Consider the following 17,160-nt stretch of genomic DNA (forward strand, 5'->3'; position numbering starts at 1 on the left):
CAAGTTTTTTTCATCTTTAAGTGTTTTTCTATCTTTCAAACCACACTGGAAGTCTTTTTGTGATTTGTTGCATCTAAAATTGTCAATTGGCTCAGATAAAGTTTTGTAAAAGTAAATAATAAAACTTGCCCATTAGCTATTGAAACATTTAGATGCAACAAGTCATTGTTAAAAAAAATGTTAAGGTGAAGGTCATGATGATATAAAATAATGGAAAAGAAACTCCATTTGAATTCATAAGTCTCTTGAATATTGTTATTTCTCTTTTCATAAGGAAAAATATTATATAAGTTAGTCATTTTTCCTACTTACCATCTGTCGTTGTTGAATTCTTTTATCTTAAAGTGTTTTCGAAAGTAGGCTGCATTTTTGTGTATTAAAGTGATCTGATAAAAGTCCCATGTTGTCTGCAGACTGATGTGTAGACAGAGGGCAGGAGGTGGGCAGGACGCTGGACAGAGGGCGGGAGATCAGCACACATTATATGTGACTCAATCTGTGTGGAGCAGCGCACTTTCCTAACTTTGCCTGACTGGATTCATAAAGCAGTTCCCACACGTTGCTGTTGGGTGTTTAAACACTCAGCGATACTCATTGAGGTTTAAATATTGTTTATTCAATCCACTCTGGAATTGATTTTGCAATTAAATATTAATATTGTATAGTTAAACTATTGAAGACATGATTGACGAAGTGAAACGGGAAAGAAGCCATCAGTGGATGTCATACTCCAACGAGGTATGTTGCGTATTAGAGAAACATTTTAATTTAGTTTCGTTAGTTGTTAATTTATAATACTTTATATTAATTATTCATATTTAGGCCTAGAACTTTCTTTAAAATATTTAAGGTTGTGTTTACATGCATGTTACAAAAAGGCCTTTAGTGTAGCTTTAAATTTCAATCCAGTAAAACGTTACTTTTCACTTTCCATGTTTTTTCATCACACGTGTTCATTCAAATATCATTTTACCACCTAAAACAGACCAGATCAGGACTGAAGAAATCTTTTCAGTAGGCTATTAAAACCTTGATATAGGTCCCATCTCTTTCATCTTTATCGCGCTCTTACGTTAATTTTATCACGCAAATGTTTCACGCGCGTTATTTTTGCGTGTGGTCCGGCGCGAGTTAATTGATTGACTCTGTGATTGTGTCAGATGTCTCGCACTTTGACACTCGCGTATAACTTTCAATCGGCCCAGCACGGGTTCATAACCAGAGGGGCGTTTCGGGTCCGACAAACCAATGCGGGGTTCCGACATGAAAGGGCCGAATTATTAGGAATGATGTCCATGAGGGAAAGAACAGCAGCCGCGACCCCTCTGTCACACCCTCTGCCATGAGATTGAAGAAAGGCGGACGATGAGTGACTTAAAAAGAGACAAAACAAGGATGAGAAGAATAGCCGGACTAGCCGGATAATGGGGTTATCGGCTGGGTGGGTGGTCAGAATACATTTACATGGCTTTACGCAAGGCAAGGTTTGATGATGAAAAAAGGGAATCAACGAGAAACTGTTTACGCTGATGAAAGAATCAGTGGTTGAATATTTACTGTATGCAACCTACTGGGTTTAACATCGATTATATAAATAATAATGCATACTGACAAAACATCAAAGAGCATCTGATATGTATTGTAAATAGCCCATATGGGCAAATTTGTCCCATAACATTTTTTTTGTTTGATAGGCGTTATGTAGCCTAACTGAAGTATATAATTACAAAATATATAAAAAAATATTGTTAAGTAAAGTTTGAAATAAACATTTTAAATGATAAATAGGCCTGTGTATTGAAAAAAAAGTAGGTAAATAGGCTATAGTTTAAAAAAATGCATAAAAAGATTACTTTTATTTCAATTTTATGTAATTAAAAATTGTTTAGCCGACTTTATATCTCTATTATTTATTATATTTTCACATTTATTATGATTGTAGGATTTTAACCATAATATGTGACCCTGGATAACAAACCAGTCTTATGGGTAAATTTTTCAAAATTGAGTTTTTTACATAATCTTAAATCTGAATAAATAAGGTTTCTATTGATGCATGAGTTGTTAGAACAGGACAATACCTGGCTGAGATACAACCGTTTAAAACACCAAAAATCTAAATATTGAGAAAATTGCCTTTGAAGTTGTTAATAAGAGGCACTGTTGAAAGTCATCCGCTCACAAAAATAAAGTTTTTCTATATTTAAGGTAAGAAATGTACAAAATATCTTCATGAAACATGATCTTTACTTAATACCATAATGATTTTTGGCATAAAAGAAATGTTCTTTTACTAAAAATGTTCCTGTCCTACTTAAGACTGTTTTGTGATCCAGGGTCACATATGATGTCTTATGATTGGATGAACTAACACCAATGTTAGTCATTGAGGAGGGTCTAGCCAAAATAACTACTTTAAGAAACAAATAAATACACGTTCACTTTTTATAATCCTGATTTTGTTCACTGATTTTACTTATCTTTGTAGGTTTATTATGGAGCAGACAGCCTGTCATTGGGACCCAGAGGATATTCTCCTCCAGAGCATCACTTTCAAAGTTACGGCCCGCAATGTGATTCCGCACCTGGGGGAGACACAGCCAGGATCGGTAGTCCTGTTGGAATACTGCCTCCACCAAACCCAAAAGGATACAATGAGAGCGACTCCGACTTCCCGGAATTGAAATCAGTTTACAGGCGAACCTTAAGCCACGCCAAACCTCCTTATTCCTACATATCTCTCATCTGCATGGCCATCCAGCAGTCACCGGCGAAGAGGCTGACTCTGAATGAGATCTACGACTGGATACGACAGCTTTTCCCTTATTACAGACAGAATCAACAGCGGTGGCAAAACTCCATCCGTCATTCCCTCTCGTTCAACGACTGCTTCGTCCGCGTGCCGAGATCACCAGACTCGCCGGGGAAAGGCTCTTACTGGGCGCTGCACCCAGACTCGGGTAACATGTTTGAGAACGGGTGCTATATGCGTCGCCAGAAACGCTTCAAGTGTCAGAAAGCAACATCGCCCTCAGGAACGAAAAATTCAAAGAAGTCAGATGGGGAAGCTGTGAAAGATGAAGGGAAGAAAAAAAAGGTGGACGTAAAGTCCCCTGCTCCGCCCAATCCAACTGACTCCACACCAGTTCGTTCAAACCCACCGGCTTCCTATCCTGCTCCAAACGCACCTTCTCCTCAGCATCTAATTCCATCGCATGCTTCATTCCTACCCCAGCCTGCAGAAAGCTCAGCACATCTGCTTCCTCTGAGTGTACCTTTCCCGACAATGCCCAGCCCCAACCTACAGCCATTGCCCTTAAACTCTATGGAAAGCAGCTTGCACAGCGAGCTAGCCATCCAACACCCCATCACCGTCCCACGGCTCATGGACTTTCAGTATTGCGAGTCCCCTGTGAGTTACCCGGTTTACAGCCAGTCTCATCCTCACAACCTCAGCTATTTTAGAAACAGAGAGGAATCCTCGTATACTGGAGACTCTGTGTATTACTCTGGATTTAATATGTGTTCGGCACCTCTTTTGAGTTCCACCTGATCCACTGTCAGCACGTTGTAGGCTGTTCTTATGTGAATGATTTGTTTCTATTTAGATATTTTTGCTGTATATAGTAGTTCACGAACATTGCATAGCTGGACAAGTATCTGTTATCTGATGCTGAAGAATTTCTTGTATTGTGCACAAATGTTTTGGAAAAATTCAACAGATATGGAAATCTTTCGAGATGAATGTCCTCTTTGTTTATGCTATACATTTTAATTAAACATTTACACATCTTAAAGGTTGTTACATTTGTATTTGTGATGTGTGGTACAACTACACACTCATTAGTTTACTGTTGCATTTCTTGAATTCCTCGAGAGGTTGTTGGGGGGAACAATCAACTCAACAGAGGCATTGTCCTGCTCACATCGAGAAAGATAAACATCATTCCTGCCCTGGCGTGACATTCCTCACGCTAACCTGAACACCATCGCCACATTAAGAATAGTATTTAACACCTTCATCAATGTAAATATCAATAAACATGTACATTTGAACCCTCTTCAGCCAAAAAACAACAGAATACGCCTAGAAAATATTATTAAAAATATATTGCATCACCGTTTCCAATACAATTTCTAGCACAACATCAAAGATGATTACAAACCGACATCAAATGCATACTATAGTCATGAAGTACACGTCCGAAAACCAGGGCCGATCAATCTTGGGATGTTAAGATGGATAGCGTGCAGACGTGACGCTAAGATTGTGACTGTTTGCTGTGGCTGGCGTCTCACTGGGATGAATGTTAGAGTAGAAAAGGTTGCGACCCCCTCCATCCCGCCTAGCCTAACCTTTGATTCCTGGGTAAGCAGGATTGTGTTTGAGTGCATGAGAACAATAGGAAGACACTGGTCTTAATGGTGGACCTCCCCAAAGCTGTGTCTTCTTAACAATGCGACACAGGGACACCCACAGCGATCTGAACAGAAGCCACAGACCCCTCAGTGTGTGTCCGAGATTGAGAAAGAAGGTGAGATGAAGGGAGTTCATGAGCTTTTAGGGTGCTGACTGGAACGGTGCGATCTTTTTCATCTGATACTTCAGAATTCACGGTGACATTTTTTACTTTTAATATCTGCATAAAGCAGGTTGATGAATGAGACTTCCTGAGCTTATAAATATATAAGTGTAGGCAAGTGTGTATTCAGTTCCAAGAATAAGAGGGTGTGAATTGGAACTTCTCGGGTGTGAAGATGCCGTCTGCGGTCATCGGTAGACCAGCTGTGGATGCAGATTGTGTTTATTTGTGGCAGGGGTGCAGTGCTACCAGGTGTGCCAGACATTGTGATTGTTAGTGAAAGTAAGTTTGTTTGTTACTCAAAAACTAATTCAGTTTATGAAGTTAACAGCGTGACACATATTTATTCATTTGCATGCAGAACTGAAGATGAGAGCAGTTATATATCGCTCAATTCAAAATCGCATTGGGTTATCTCTCAAATGCAACATATTGTAGCAAAACATTAGCAAAACAGCATTAAATTTTTTTACGTACAATATTTAAAGCAATGATCCTCCGAAAAAGAACATTTATTTGATCATTTATACACACTCATGTCGAATTTCTTTCTTCTGCAGAACACAAAAGAAGAGATTTTAAAGAACGTTAACCAACTAAAATAACATTGACTTCCATTGTATGGACACAAAACCACTTTCTCAAAATCTTTTTTTTGTTTCACAGAAGACTCAAATACAGGTTTCGAGATTAATGAATTATGTTATTATTATGTATATGCTGTATATGTATGCCTAATAAAATCCACATGCATAATGTTTTTTGCTGTAGTTTTTAAAAAACCTACCCAAAAGTATTTCAACAGATGAAAAGACAATATATTATTAAACAATCTGTCAAACATCTGATGGATTTTTTGTCTCACTTGTCAAAAGTCTGCATGCGATTGGTTGGAGAGTGGAAGCTGCCCTGTTGGCATGGCTGCAGGCGAACAGACCGGACCATGTTGTTTACACAGTAGCCGGCTTTTTATTGCCTGTCTGTGCCTGCACGGCTCCGCTGCTCTCCCTCCATCTCCTTTCACAAGGGCTCGGGTAAATATGCCTGTTCAAATAGCCATCACTCAGAGGCTGTGACAGCCCTGTACTCCTTCCCTTAGCTTCCCATCTCTGCCTGAACCCCCCATTCAACCCCTCCTTTTAGGCCACGCTCCCTATCTGAATGAGAAAGCATTCAAACTCATGCTACATTTAAATGAATGCCAAAGAATTCAAGACAAACTTTGATTCCCCACAAGACATGAAAACACATTCAACATTTTTCTGTTAAATGCAAGTGATGCTATTACAGCTTTGCGATATATAACTTCTATATAACGTCCCATTCACATTAAGCAGTGCATTTAACGTCATCCCCTGCACTTCTCTATTAATCTCCTCTATTATTCTCTCTTCATCTGGGCGTCCATCAGGCGAGCCGATCCACCTGTGTTTGCACAGTGACAGTGGTACGATTCTTTCAGGACAGTCAGATAAGCTACCAGCAAATAACAAAAAAAAAAGAGATGAGGGACACCCAGCATCTATTTATCCCTTTCTTCCTCTTTCATCCCTTTGTAATTTGATTCCTCTATTCATCGCTCGGCCTTGTGCCTCTCTGGTCTCTCGGCGGCTGTTGTTTAGCATGTGCACCTTGCCCATTTTATGAAAGCATAGAATTACTGCAGCTTCTGTCTGCTGCATTCATTCAACGTTGTTTTACGTTGTTCTCCTTTTGTGTTGTAGTTTGTGGTTTAATCGTAGAAGTGATCAAACTCATCGTCAGACACCGCTGGCTTATTTGTGGCCGCTGGAAAAGACTTCTTTGGTAAATCTTCTGAATCCGATAGTAAATCTGTGTAGAAACAGATATTGTAACATGAATATGTAGTGCTGCATGATGAAGGGTTAAATTATTGCCACAATTATTTCGCTTAGAGTTTTAATGTTTTTTTAAGTTTTTTAAGGGTTTTTAGTTGAGATGATTCTGTCTTGTTTGGATTTAGGTTCTACATATTATATTATATTACATTTTAAAGCCCATGAATATATGCTATAATGTGATGTTGTTGAATTTCTGTGGCACTAAATTTCAAAGAATTCCATCTATACGCTCAATCCCAAGAACATGTTGATGTTCTGCTTGCGATAAAAACATTAAAATTGTCACGATTATGCGCAATTAACCATGGAATGTAGAAGTCATAATCACAATTAAAATGTGATTTAATGAACAGCCCTATTAAAGGACCGTTGTGTCATTTTTTGCGGCATCTAGAGGAGAAGTTGCGTATTACAACCAGCACAATTATAGCACTATGGGGGCTGAGAGAGGATTAAGATGTCGTCACATTTTTGCTTCTTTCCCAAATGAGATAACGTTCTGACGAAATGAGTTCTGTAGAGCAGTTTGTCTCTTTATGGATAATGTAGAAACAACATGGCGACATGGCAACAACATTCCATGCAAGAGGACCCGCGGCGTATGTAGATAGAAACTGCTCATTCTAAGGTAAGAAAACATAACGCTTCATTATGTAAGGTACATAACGAATAACAATCCTGAATCCCCACTTTAGGATTTCATTGAGAAAAAGTGCAAGTAAGATTGTCAATACCGACTAAACTCTGTCGGTCTTTAACAACTAGTCTTGAATTCAACATGTTTTGTATTTTGTAGACTTTGGCTGCAAATGTATTAGATTAAATGAGTAAAATGAAAACGTACCGTTTGATTGGTCTGTCTTCTCCACAGAATCCTCCCTACAGGAATAAATACAGTTTTGGTGATAATATTTATATAATTGACTGTCGCCACAGATATTGCATGACATGGAATATAGAAAGAAACTCACTGTTGTGTTTGGGAGTTGACATGTGGGTTAAGAAGATCTTCAATATCTTCATTATCATCATCATCATTTGTTTTTGTTTGTTCATATAAACAATCTTTTGTCCAGTAGTATGCTTGCTCGACCACAATCTCATCATCTTCATCAGTCTCGTAATCTCCATACAACTCTTTAAGACTAACACAAACACATAATATTATTCCACTGAACAGAAAGTTCATAACAGAAAACAGACAGTTGAAAACGAATAAGATGATAAAATGCTACCTGCATACATACCTGTTATTTGTAACCTTTCTCTCCGATATATCAACATTGTTGTCACTCTCCCCGTCACTTTCATTCTCATCATTTCTTGCGATTTTGAAAGTTCCTCCTCCAGCTCCTCTGGCCTCTTTGACTCGCTCATCTTCTGAACTGTTCTTATTCATTTCTCTCTCTGGTTTGTCTGCTTCCTCCTCACTATCTGAATCTGGTATATTGTCTGTTACATCTTCTTCACCCTCTCTCTCTTCTCCATCACTGTGGTCAGTTTCATCTCTATTCCCATCACTCCCCCTCTTATCATCCAATTCTGCTTCCTCTTCGTCATCTCTGCCTCCTTCTATCTCCTCATCACGTTCATCCATACCATTTCTCTCACTTATTTTCTTCTCTGCAAAGAGGTCATGACTGTTTTCTCCTTCCTCTGTATCTTCTTCTCCGCTGTTCCTCTCGTTGAGTTCTGTTCCATCAGATTTGTCCGAGCCGGCATTACATGGAGTTATTTCATGGCTCCTACTTCCTTCCTGTTCATCATCTTCTTCGACTTGTTTCACTACATTAGTATCAGTGTGTGCAATCGTGGCTTCCTTGATGTTATCCTGCTCCTCTGCTGTTGACGGTTTTGGAAGTTTTTTACTTTTCTTTAGATAAGCATCTTGTGGCACAGTGGTTGAACTAAAACAGATGGGAAGATGCAAATTAAGCGTTTCTCGTTGATCAAATATAAATAAAACCTTCTGTCTCCAATTTCCATGGGCTGATAAAAAGCAAGTGAATTAGTTTGGTTCTCCTGCCTCACCTCTGGGATATCCTCCCATTCGCTGTGGACTGTGATTCTGTCCTGTCTCTTCTTTTCTTTCTCCTCTCCTTCAACCTAAAACCAGGGTCTTCGACAACATTGGACGAAACAGCACGTCCATCACTACAGTCTTCATCGTCTATTAACAGACGCACTGTATCAAACAAAAAGAAAACAGACTTTTAAACAAGACAACAACACGAAGGCTTGATCATCTAAACTTCATGTTTTCCTATAAAGATGGCTAACCTGTTTCATTAAAAGTGTCAAACAACAAACCTGGTCTACAGTCCAGCTCGGAAAAGTTATCACGCTCTCTTCCCTTCTTCTTGTGTTTTAATCTCTGGTTACTCTCCTCTGATGGTTTTAACATTTCTTTTGTTGTGTTTTCCTGGCTTGTTTCACTGCAATGGGTTCTTTCCACACCTGGGTTCGACACATCCATCATTCCCCATGCCATGGGGTTTAATATAAGTTGTGGCCAGGAAGCACCAGTAGGAGTTAAGTGACCTGTATGTCTTTTATCAGCCAATGGGTTTTGATGCATTTGGTTTATGGACGATGAATTTTGCTGGACTGGAGAGTGCGACTGGAGATGGTGTCGATCGCAGGGTAACAAATGATGACTCAGGGCTTGAATGTTATGAAAGTTTTTGTGATCTTTCAGGATGTTGTTTTGAGGGATTCCTGAAATTAATTGCTGTGGGCCAGTTAACCATGTGGGTGGAAGGTATGCATGGTCATTTTGGTTGCATCTTGCAGCATTTTGCCTGGTGTCTAAAAATAGGTAAAAGATCATTGAGATTAAGAATACAGAATATGAATTCACTTTGCGTAAAGACAGCATGGATTTGTAAGCAATTGGCATACTGACCTTTATCTGTCTGAAGAGTGGTTGCCAAAGTGTGACAAGTTGGAAGCTGAGATAGATATGGAAAATGAATGGAAATAGGGTCAACTGTACTTTGAGACCTATGTTGAGCCTTTATACCTTGGTCTTCACCCATCAGATCAACATGGTTCCTAAGGTGTTTCTGTACTTGCTGGGTAGAAAACAAACATGTATCCAAATTAACTGTAAACAAATATAATAATAATAATAGTTATTATTATTAAATTACAAATCAAAACATATTTAAAGATTGACTGGATTAAGAAACATTAAGTTGATAGTTCAACTAAAACTAAAACATCTGTCATTGATTGGTTCCCCATCATGTCATTTAAAACGTGACTCTTTCTTCTTTGAATCACAAATTAATATATTTTGAGATAAAATTTCCCAGAGGTTTTGTGTCCATACAATGGAAGTCAATGAGGTACAGTGATGTTTGGTTGCCAACATTCTTCAAAAAAGAAGAAAGAAAGTCATGCAGGTTTGCAATGACATAAATGAAGGAAAAATCTTAATGTCTTGGTGATCAATTCTTTGATGCAAAGATGTGCAACCCAAAACTGTCTATGGACAGTTGATTGTCATGGTTCCACCTCTCCTTGTCAGGTATTTCTTGGTTTTGAGGTGGAATCATACAGAATCCTCTGTTTCATGTGAGGAGAGATATTTTTGACCCTTGCGGTCTTCCATACTCTCCTCAAGTCGCGTCATTGCCCAACCCTCCTGTTTCATAGTTAGTGTTAATTACCTCCCCTATAAAGAGTCCTCATGTTTCTTTGTCTCGTTGCTCGTGCATTGAATGTATTTATGCTGTTTGATGTTATGCTCTGTAAGCTGTATGCTGCTCGTGTTCCTGTTCCCCGTATCTAGTAAGTCTTAGTTTAGTGTTTGTATCCCAGTGTTTGTTTGCGTAGTTTAGTTAGTCAGTGTTTCCTGTCAAAGTTTATATTTCATCCTGTCTGTTTTCCCCCTCGCGGGTTTTGTTTTGCTTGTTTAGTTTTGTTCATGTTTTATGTTTAATAAAACACCCTTGTTCCATCTATACCGTCCGTGTCTGCCTGCAATTGGGTTCTCACGCCATGTCTCACATTGAGAATCATGACAGTTGATAGACTAATGTAAAAAATGTGTCTAATGGTGTGATGGCGATCTTAATAAAGATAAATCTCTCTTATTCTATTATTCCCATATACAGCTTGTTTAGAAAAAAAGCACCTTGGACTGGTCAGAAACTCGCATGTCTTTTAACTTTTGTTGCCATCGTGGGAAGTTCTCTTCCAGATACCTTTCATACTGAACCTTTTGAAGAGCATAGGTACATTAACAACAACAAGAGCTTGATCTACACAGTAATACAAATGCAAAAAGCGATAGAAGTGGGAAAGCAGTGCTGTGTTACTGCTGACCCGTATAGTGTTCATGGCTTCAGTGCGGGCCACCATATCATCAAGTGTGTCTTGTGCTCTTTGAAAATCCTGCAGCAGCTTTTGGTTATGAAGCTGAGCCCTGTGCTCCTGCTCACTGACCTCCAACCAGCGACCCTGCAGCCAAGCAGCCCTACTGCTACAGTGCAACAAATGTTATCAGAAATCATTCACTGACTTTCAACTTTCAATCAACTGAATGAAGGAATGAATGAATGAAAGAATGAAAGAAAGAAAGAAAGAAAGAAAGAAAGAAAGAAAGAAAAAGAAAGAAAGATAGAAAGAAGATAGATAGATAGATAGATAGATAGATAGATAGATAGATAGAAAAAAAGATAGAAAGAAAGATAGAAAGAATTCTGCAGTCTTACAGACGGTGATTTCAAGAATGAACGAAGGAAGGAAGTTAGGAAAAAAGAAAGAAAGAAAGAAGAAAGGGAGGAAAGAAAGAATTCTGCAGTCTTACAGACTGTGAATTCAAGAAAGAAAGAATGAAAGAAAGAAAGAAAGAAAGAAAAAAGGAATTCTGCAGTCTTACAGACTGTGATTTCAAGAAAGAGAGAATGAAAGAAAGAAAGAAAGAATTATGCAGTCTTACAGACGGTGATTTCAAGAAAGAGAGAATGAAAGAAAGAAAGAAAGAATTATGCAGTCTTACAGACTGTGATTTCAAGAAAGAGAGAATGAAAGAAAGAAAGAAAGAATTATGCAGTCTTACAGACGGTGATTTCAAGAAAGAAGGAAGGAAGAAAGAAAGAAAGAAAGAAGATAGATAGATAGAAAGAAAGAAAGAAAAAAGATAAATAGAAAGAAAGATAGAAAGATAGAAAGAAAGAATTCTGCAGTCTTACAGACGGTGATTTCAAGAATGAACGAAGGAAGGAAGTTAGGAAAGAAGAAAGAAAGAAAGAATTCTGCAGTCTCACAGACTGTGATTTCAAGAAAGAAAGAAAGAAAGAAAGAAAGAATGAAGGAAAGAAAGATAGATAGATAGATAGATAGATAGATAGATAGATAGATAGAAAGAAAGATAGAAAGAAAGATAGAAAGAAAGAAAGATAGAAAGAAAGAATTCTGCAGACGGTGATTTCAAGAAAGAAAGAAGGAAGAAAGAAAGAAAGAAAGAAAGAAAGAAGGAAGGAAGGAAGAAAGAAAGAAAGAAAGAAAAGAAAGAAAGGAAAGAAAGAAAGAATTTTTTTTCTTACAGAGGGTGATTTCTCTGCTGTGACTGAAGATCATTCATCCTCCACTGACTGCATTACCATTGATGAAAGAAAGTAAAAGAGAGTCAAATGCACAGAGTAGAAAACATCACAACCTCTGGTCAGATCTCACAGGCTGGCACTAAATGCTGCCCTCTTCTGTTCCCCCCGGTAACAGCATAACCACAAATAAATAGCATTTATCGACCACTTACAATTGAATTTACAATATCCTGGCAAAGACTAGCAGGCTGGACATAAAGATGCCCTTTGGAGTAGGCCTACAGGTTTTGAGGGAATTCAATTTTGAGACAGAAAAATGAACGGGGAGCAGGACAAATAAAAGAAAGCACAACATAACGTACCACACGAGCACTTACTTGTGTTGTAGATGTTCGTATCCCATTCTTTTATAATTGTCAGCGCGCTCCTCCTCGCTCTTTATTAAAGATGTCATGTTGAACTCGCACTGAAAGACAAACTGCCCTCACAACAACCACCAATGCGGATTATGAGATTAAGGATTACTTGTGAAAGGGATCAGAGAAAGGGCTGGGCAAAGGAAAGTCCTGCTAGTCTATTATCAAGGCCACAATTCAATAAACCGAAAACATATTTAACAACTCTTGATTTATGGGTTATAATTGGAAATAATGTGGGTATTGGTTTATGTGGAAGCTGTGTGGTCTCTAATGTGTTTTGTGTGTTATATGTTCTGTGTGTTATCTTACAGATGGGAACCAGTAGAACGTTATTAAATCCTACTAAAATAGGCCGCAAACACACCACCTCCTGTAATGGTTTTAATAGTAAACAGCTGATGAAAACCATTCAAATTTGTATTCTCTTTTTCAACATAAATAAACTGAAACTAAGTCATCTCGCCCTTTAGATACTTGAATAAATCGATTGTTTCAAGTAATACGAACGTAAATATAAAACAAGTAAACGCACCCTATTCCGCATGGAACTTTAAACTCGTCGCTTGTGACAGAGGGACAGTTTCAGGTGCAACACACGTCTTAAGCCAAATGTTTTTACAGCAACACCAGCAGCTCTTATTTAAAGGCAGCTAGACAACCACAAAGACAATACTTTGCGCAAAGACAGAAACTACATTGAATGCAATGATAGGTCTTTAAGAGATGTAAATGAAACCAAGTGATTGTATATAACTTATAGACGTCGCTCGTTGTTGTCACTGTCGTACGAATCACAGGTATCGATGTAATATCGATCACGATAGAGTCTGTTTGTTTCAGTCTTCGTAAATGTCGTTTAACCGCCAGAATTCCGAAGGATCGTCAATGTGTCTCCCAGTTGTCGTATTTGAGCAAACGTGACTTAAGTGGCTTTGAAGGTGACGTAAGTGTATAGATTAAAGTTGCGTCTCACGTACCAGGTGAGTTGAAGGAAACATGGTCGGATTTATGAGCAAAGTTTGGGATAAGATGGAGGCGGCCAGTAGCCGTCTGCCTATCGTCCTGAACGCCGTGTTGGTGTTCTCGATCACCGCGGAGGTCAGCTATCTTGTTTTGGTCGAGGCTCCCCTCGAACAAGCGCAGAAGAAGACCGAGTGGTCCAAGATATGGAAGGCCATGCATCTCCTCGCTCAGTACTTCATGTTGGGGAATATAACCTGGAACGCGTCACTGTTTATGAAAACGAACCCGAGTATTCGTGGAGTGTTTCTCGGCGGGGATGTTTTGGGTCAAGGATGGAGGTAGACTAATTTGATCAACTATTTTATGCTTTTGAATCACCTTTCTACATGAGCCACAAACTGAACTGGTGCGCCATTTATTAATGCAGTTCTTTAAACAATTGTCATTTATAACTTTCATCTTCTTTCACAGGTACTGTTACACCTGCGAGACGCACACGCCGCCGCGGTGCTCACACTGCTACGACTGCAACGTGTGTGTCCTGCGACGTGATCATCACTGTGTGTTTTTCGGCCGGTGTGTCGGGTTCGGCAACTACCGGTATTTCCTGAACTGTCTGCTCTTCATGTGGGCGGGTCTGCTCTATGCGGTATTCATGAATGCCGAAGTCTTCATCGTAATCCTCAAGGAGGGTGTCACGTTTCACAGTGTCATGCTTTTGTTGGTGCCCTGGCTGATGTTTGTCTCTGGTGAGTATGGGTCTGTTCTAAACACTGCTAATGTAATATGAAATTCAATTGTCATTGATCGAATGAGTCGTAAAAGTATAGCAGCAAAATGACTCGATTAATTCAAAGGATCCCGGTCTGCTCTGGTGGTAGAGCTTATGGAGACACCATACTGCTCCATAGATGGAGTAAGAGTTAGTCTGTTTTGTCAGAATGCTTTTTTAAACAAGCATTTCTTTATAATATGGTACGTGTTTTACCTTTTTCAAGAAAAATGTTGACTTCTTTACTTTTTGGAGCAGGGGTATAGCCAGAACTTTTGTCACGGGTAATTTTATTGGGCGGGCCAAAACAATTTACTACTAACTGTGACCTACCAAAAAGTGCACAGTATTGAAGTACATTTTCAGGAGCTTCATCAGTGTTTTACTTTCAAATTTTCCTTCACATAAGCATAGTGCCATATTTTTTACTCCATTACATTTCATAAATGCATGTTATGTTTTACCTTTAATACTTAAGTACCTAAGAAATGAAGTGCGCTTTTACTTATTTCTCAAGTAAAAATACTTAAATGTACGGTGGCCGCTAGGTGTCACTACGCTGCAACAGAAGAAAACGTAAAAAAACAAGCAAATTCAGAAAGCATCGCCATTAGTTTGGCGACACATGCCCTGCAAATACTCGAAACGCAAACAAACACAGAAACGTGCTGCAAGCTGCACGGACGACAACAGAAGTGTTTCCGGGGACCCCAAAAACTGATGCACCTGATTGGGACGCGCTTCATCTTGACTGTTCAAATTCGTTAGTGGAGTTGTCAGCCACATTGACTATGTCGACTAGAATAAGTTTTTAATCATTTTTTTAAACCTTTAAACTTTTTTTTATAGTGACACTTGTTTAAGTAAGTCGAGCAGCTACTACGTCTCATCGTTTTTGTTAAACTGTTCATATCGACAGGCTAATAATATCCTACGGACGTACGTTAAGAAAGTTACAATAATGTTATAAAGCAATTATCTTCAATGTGGCTGACAACTCCACTAACGAATTTGAACAGACAAAGTGAAGCGCGTCCCAAACAGGTGCATCAGTTTTTGGGGTCCCCCGGAAAAATTGAGCACACGCACACAATACATCATTGCATTATCCCTGCATAACTGTTGATTCACAATAATTTTGTGTTGTTTACGTAATGCACGTACACGCCGATTGCCAACAAAACACAGAAATTTTACAAACGACAAACAAACTTTCTTCTGCAAAGCACATTGATGGGCGTGATCTTTCTCCCGCTCTTGCTGGTTGATGCGTGCTAATTCACTCGCTCTCGCTGGTTGATGTGCGGGTGTGCTTTTCCGGGGAAAAAACAAATAAGGGAATAAGAAAAGTTGTTACAGCTTTCCTGTAGCTCAGTGGTAAGAGCATTGCGTTAACAATGCAAGGTTGTGGGTTCGATCCCAGGGGATTGCGCATACCTATGTCTAAATGTATAGGATAATGCAATGCAAGTCATTTTGGATAAAAGCGTCTGCCTAATGCGTAAATGTTACGTAACGTAACGGAATTTCATGATCGAAATTGGGGGACTGTATTGACTACAGAAATACTACGTAATCGGGCACCTGACTGACTTTAATATATCTGGAAAAATAAATACTTTATGCAACAAGAGGTCTAAATATAATGATTTTTAATAAAAAATTAAACACAAAAGTCAGGTGGTCCTCAGGGAATAAAAATATGACAATGACTCCAGAATGAGAATACCTCTAAATCTATGTTTTTCTCCTGTCAAAGGGCAAGTGACGACACGGGCCTTTGCTTTTGCATTCATCGCCGACACTTGCGTACTGGGCTTCCTATTGGTTGCTGCCTTCCTCTTCTTTCATGTGGTTCTGATGGTAAGGGGCCAGACCACTCGTGAGTGGTATTCCACACGCCGGCCCTACAACCAAGGAGTGCTGGCCAACATCAGAGAATACATGGGCAAGTACTGGTACATTTGTTGGCTCTGTCCATTGATTCCTTCCCCGTTGCCTGGGGATGGCATAAACTTCAAGATAACTGGTTCATTAGAGCCCAGGAAGTAAAGAGCATACGATGATTTTTCATTGCCGATAGAATTTATTGGCTCAGCTGATGTAGTGGCATGTTGTTGAGCCTGAAGCTGTGGTTGCATGCTGTGCTTCCACCCAGCTGCTACCAGCTCCCTACTAAACCAAAACCAGCAAGAAATGGACTTTGATTTGTACATTTGCTTTACAGTTTTTCTCTACTACTGTCTTAATTTTAATCTGTGTTAAATATGGTGGATGTTGATTAAATGTGCTGCCTTTTTGTTTACTTGTGCAATCTTTGCTATAATACTACTGCAAAAAATCTTTCTTTGTAAAGATAACTTTTTCAAATTGTTTTACACTCCTTATGTTACTTGTTGTTTCAAACAATGATTGATGTGCCAAATAATATTTTAATACAAATGTGAATGTTCTATGTGCCAGCTGTCTATGATTTTTTTTCTGAGTTCAATAAAAATGATTTTATTTCTATGACACTGAATATGGTTTATATCTTATCTGAAGTTTCAAATCAATCTTTTCATTTTATTATAGACAGAATTCATGTCTACGTATGAAGAGCTTCAATGCTGAAATTATGTTTATGCAATTCAGAAAATCAAGAAAACCGTTTTTAGACACTAAGCCACAGTAGCTAAATGACAATATATATATATATATATTCATTTGTTAGTGTCATGTTTAAATGTAACCCAATAGGATCTTTGTTTCATCATTCAGTTCACACTGGTACCAGTATTCTACACTACAGGTGTACAGTAGTTCATGACATAAATACTGTATTAATGATTTTTTGCCTAAAATAAGAAAGGTACTCAGTTTTGATTTAAAACCCTAGAAACCCTTTTTCGGGACATCTTTGCTTAAAAGATCTGCTTTAGTGTCATTTGTTTATTACATATAGGCCTTACATGCAATTACATTTTATTTTAATCTTGTCTTAAATTTTCAAATACCTTCCAGTCT

General features: G+C 38.6%; 3 protein-coding genes across 4 annotated transcripts; 2 read left to right on the plus strand and 1 right to left on the minus strand.

The window, feature by feature from the left end:
• Positions 1-567: 567 nt before the first annotated feature.
• foxa (forkhead box A sequence) lies at positions 568-3,553 on the plus strand. The gene is made up of 2 exons (XM_056770140.1): positions 568-738; positions 2,489-3,553. Exons 1-2 carry the CDS (start codon positions 682-684, stop codon positions 3,551-3,553), a joined length of 1,122 nt encoding a protein of 373 aa, XP_056626118.1. The 5' UTR covers positions 568-681.
• Positions 3,554-5,027: 1,474 nt separating this feature from the next.
• On the minus strand, positions 5,028-12,869 carry LOC130438410 (uncharacterized). Of its 2 annotated transcripts, none has more exons than XM_056770317.1 (11): positions 12,378-12,869; positions 12,001-12,048; positions 10,778-10,934; positions 10,587-10,670; positions 9,351-9,519; positions 8,756-9,253; positions 8,477-8,630; positions 7,693-8,352; positions 7,417-7,590; positions 7,290-7,324; positions 5,028-6,416 (listed from the first exon to the last, which is right to left on the minus strand). In XM_056770317.1, the coding sequence occupies exons 1-11, from the start codon at positions 12,452-12,454 to the stop codon at positions 6,316-6,318; spliced, it is 2,157 nt and encodes a 718-aa protein (XP_056626295.1). In that variant the 5' UTR covers positions 12,455-12,869; the 3' UTR covers positions 5,028-6,315. The 2 variants fall into 2 exon arrangements, with proteins under 2 accessions (XP_056626295.1, XP_056626294.1); XM_056770316.1 differs by having other exon boundaries at positions 8,726-9,253.
• A 149-nt stretch (positions 12,870-13,018) lies between these two features.
• zdhhc24 (zinc finger DHHC-type containing 24) lies at positions 13,019-16,668 on the plus strand. The gene is made up of 3 exons (XM_056770318.1): positions 13,019-13,720; positions 13,854-14,131; positions 15,914-16,668. The coding sequence occupies exons 1-3, from the start codon at positions 13,416-13,418 to the stop codon at positions 16,204-16,206; spliced, it is 876 nt and encodes a 291-aa protein (XP_056626296.1). The 5' UTR covers positions 13,019-13,415; the 3' UTR covers positions 16,207-16,668.
• The last annotated feature ends 492 nt before the right edge of the window (positions 16,669-17,160 follow it).

This window comes from Triplophysa dalaica, chromosome 16, assembly GCF_015846415.1.
Source record: "Triplophysa dalaica isolate WHDGS20190420 chromosome 16, ASM1584641v1, whole genome shotgun sequence".
NCBI classification, from domain to species: Eukaryota; Metazoa; Chordata; class Actinopteri; order Cypriniformes; family Nemacheilidae; genus Triplophysa; species Triplophysa dalaica.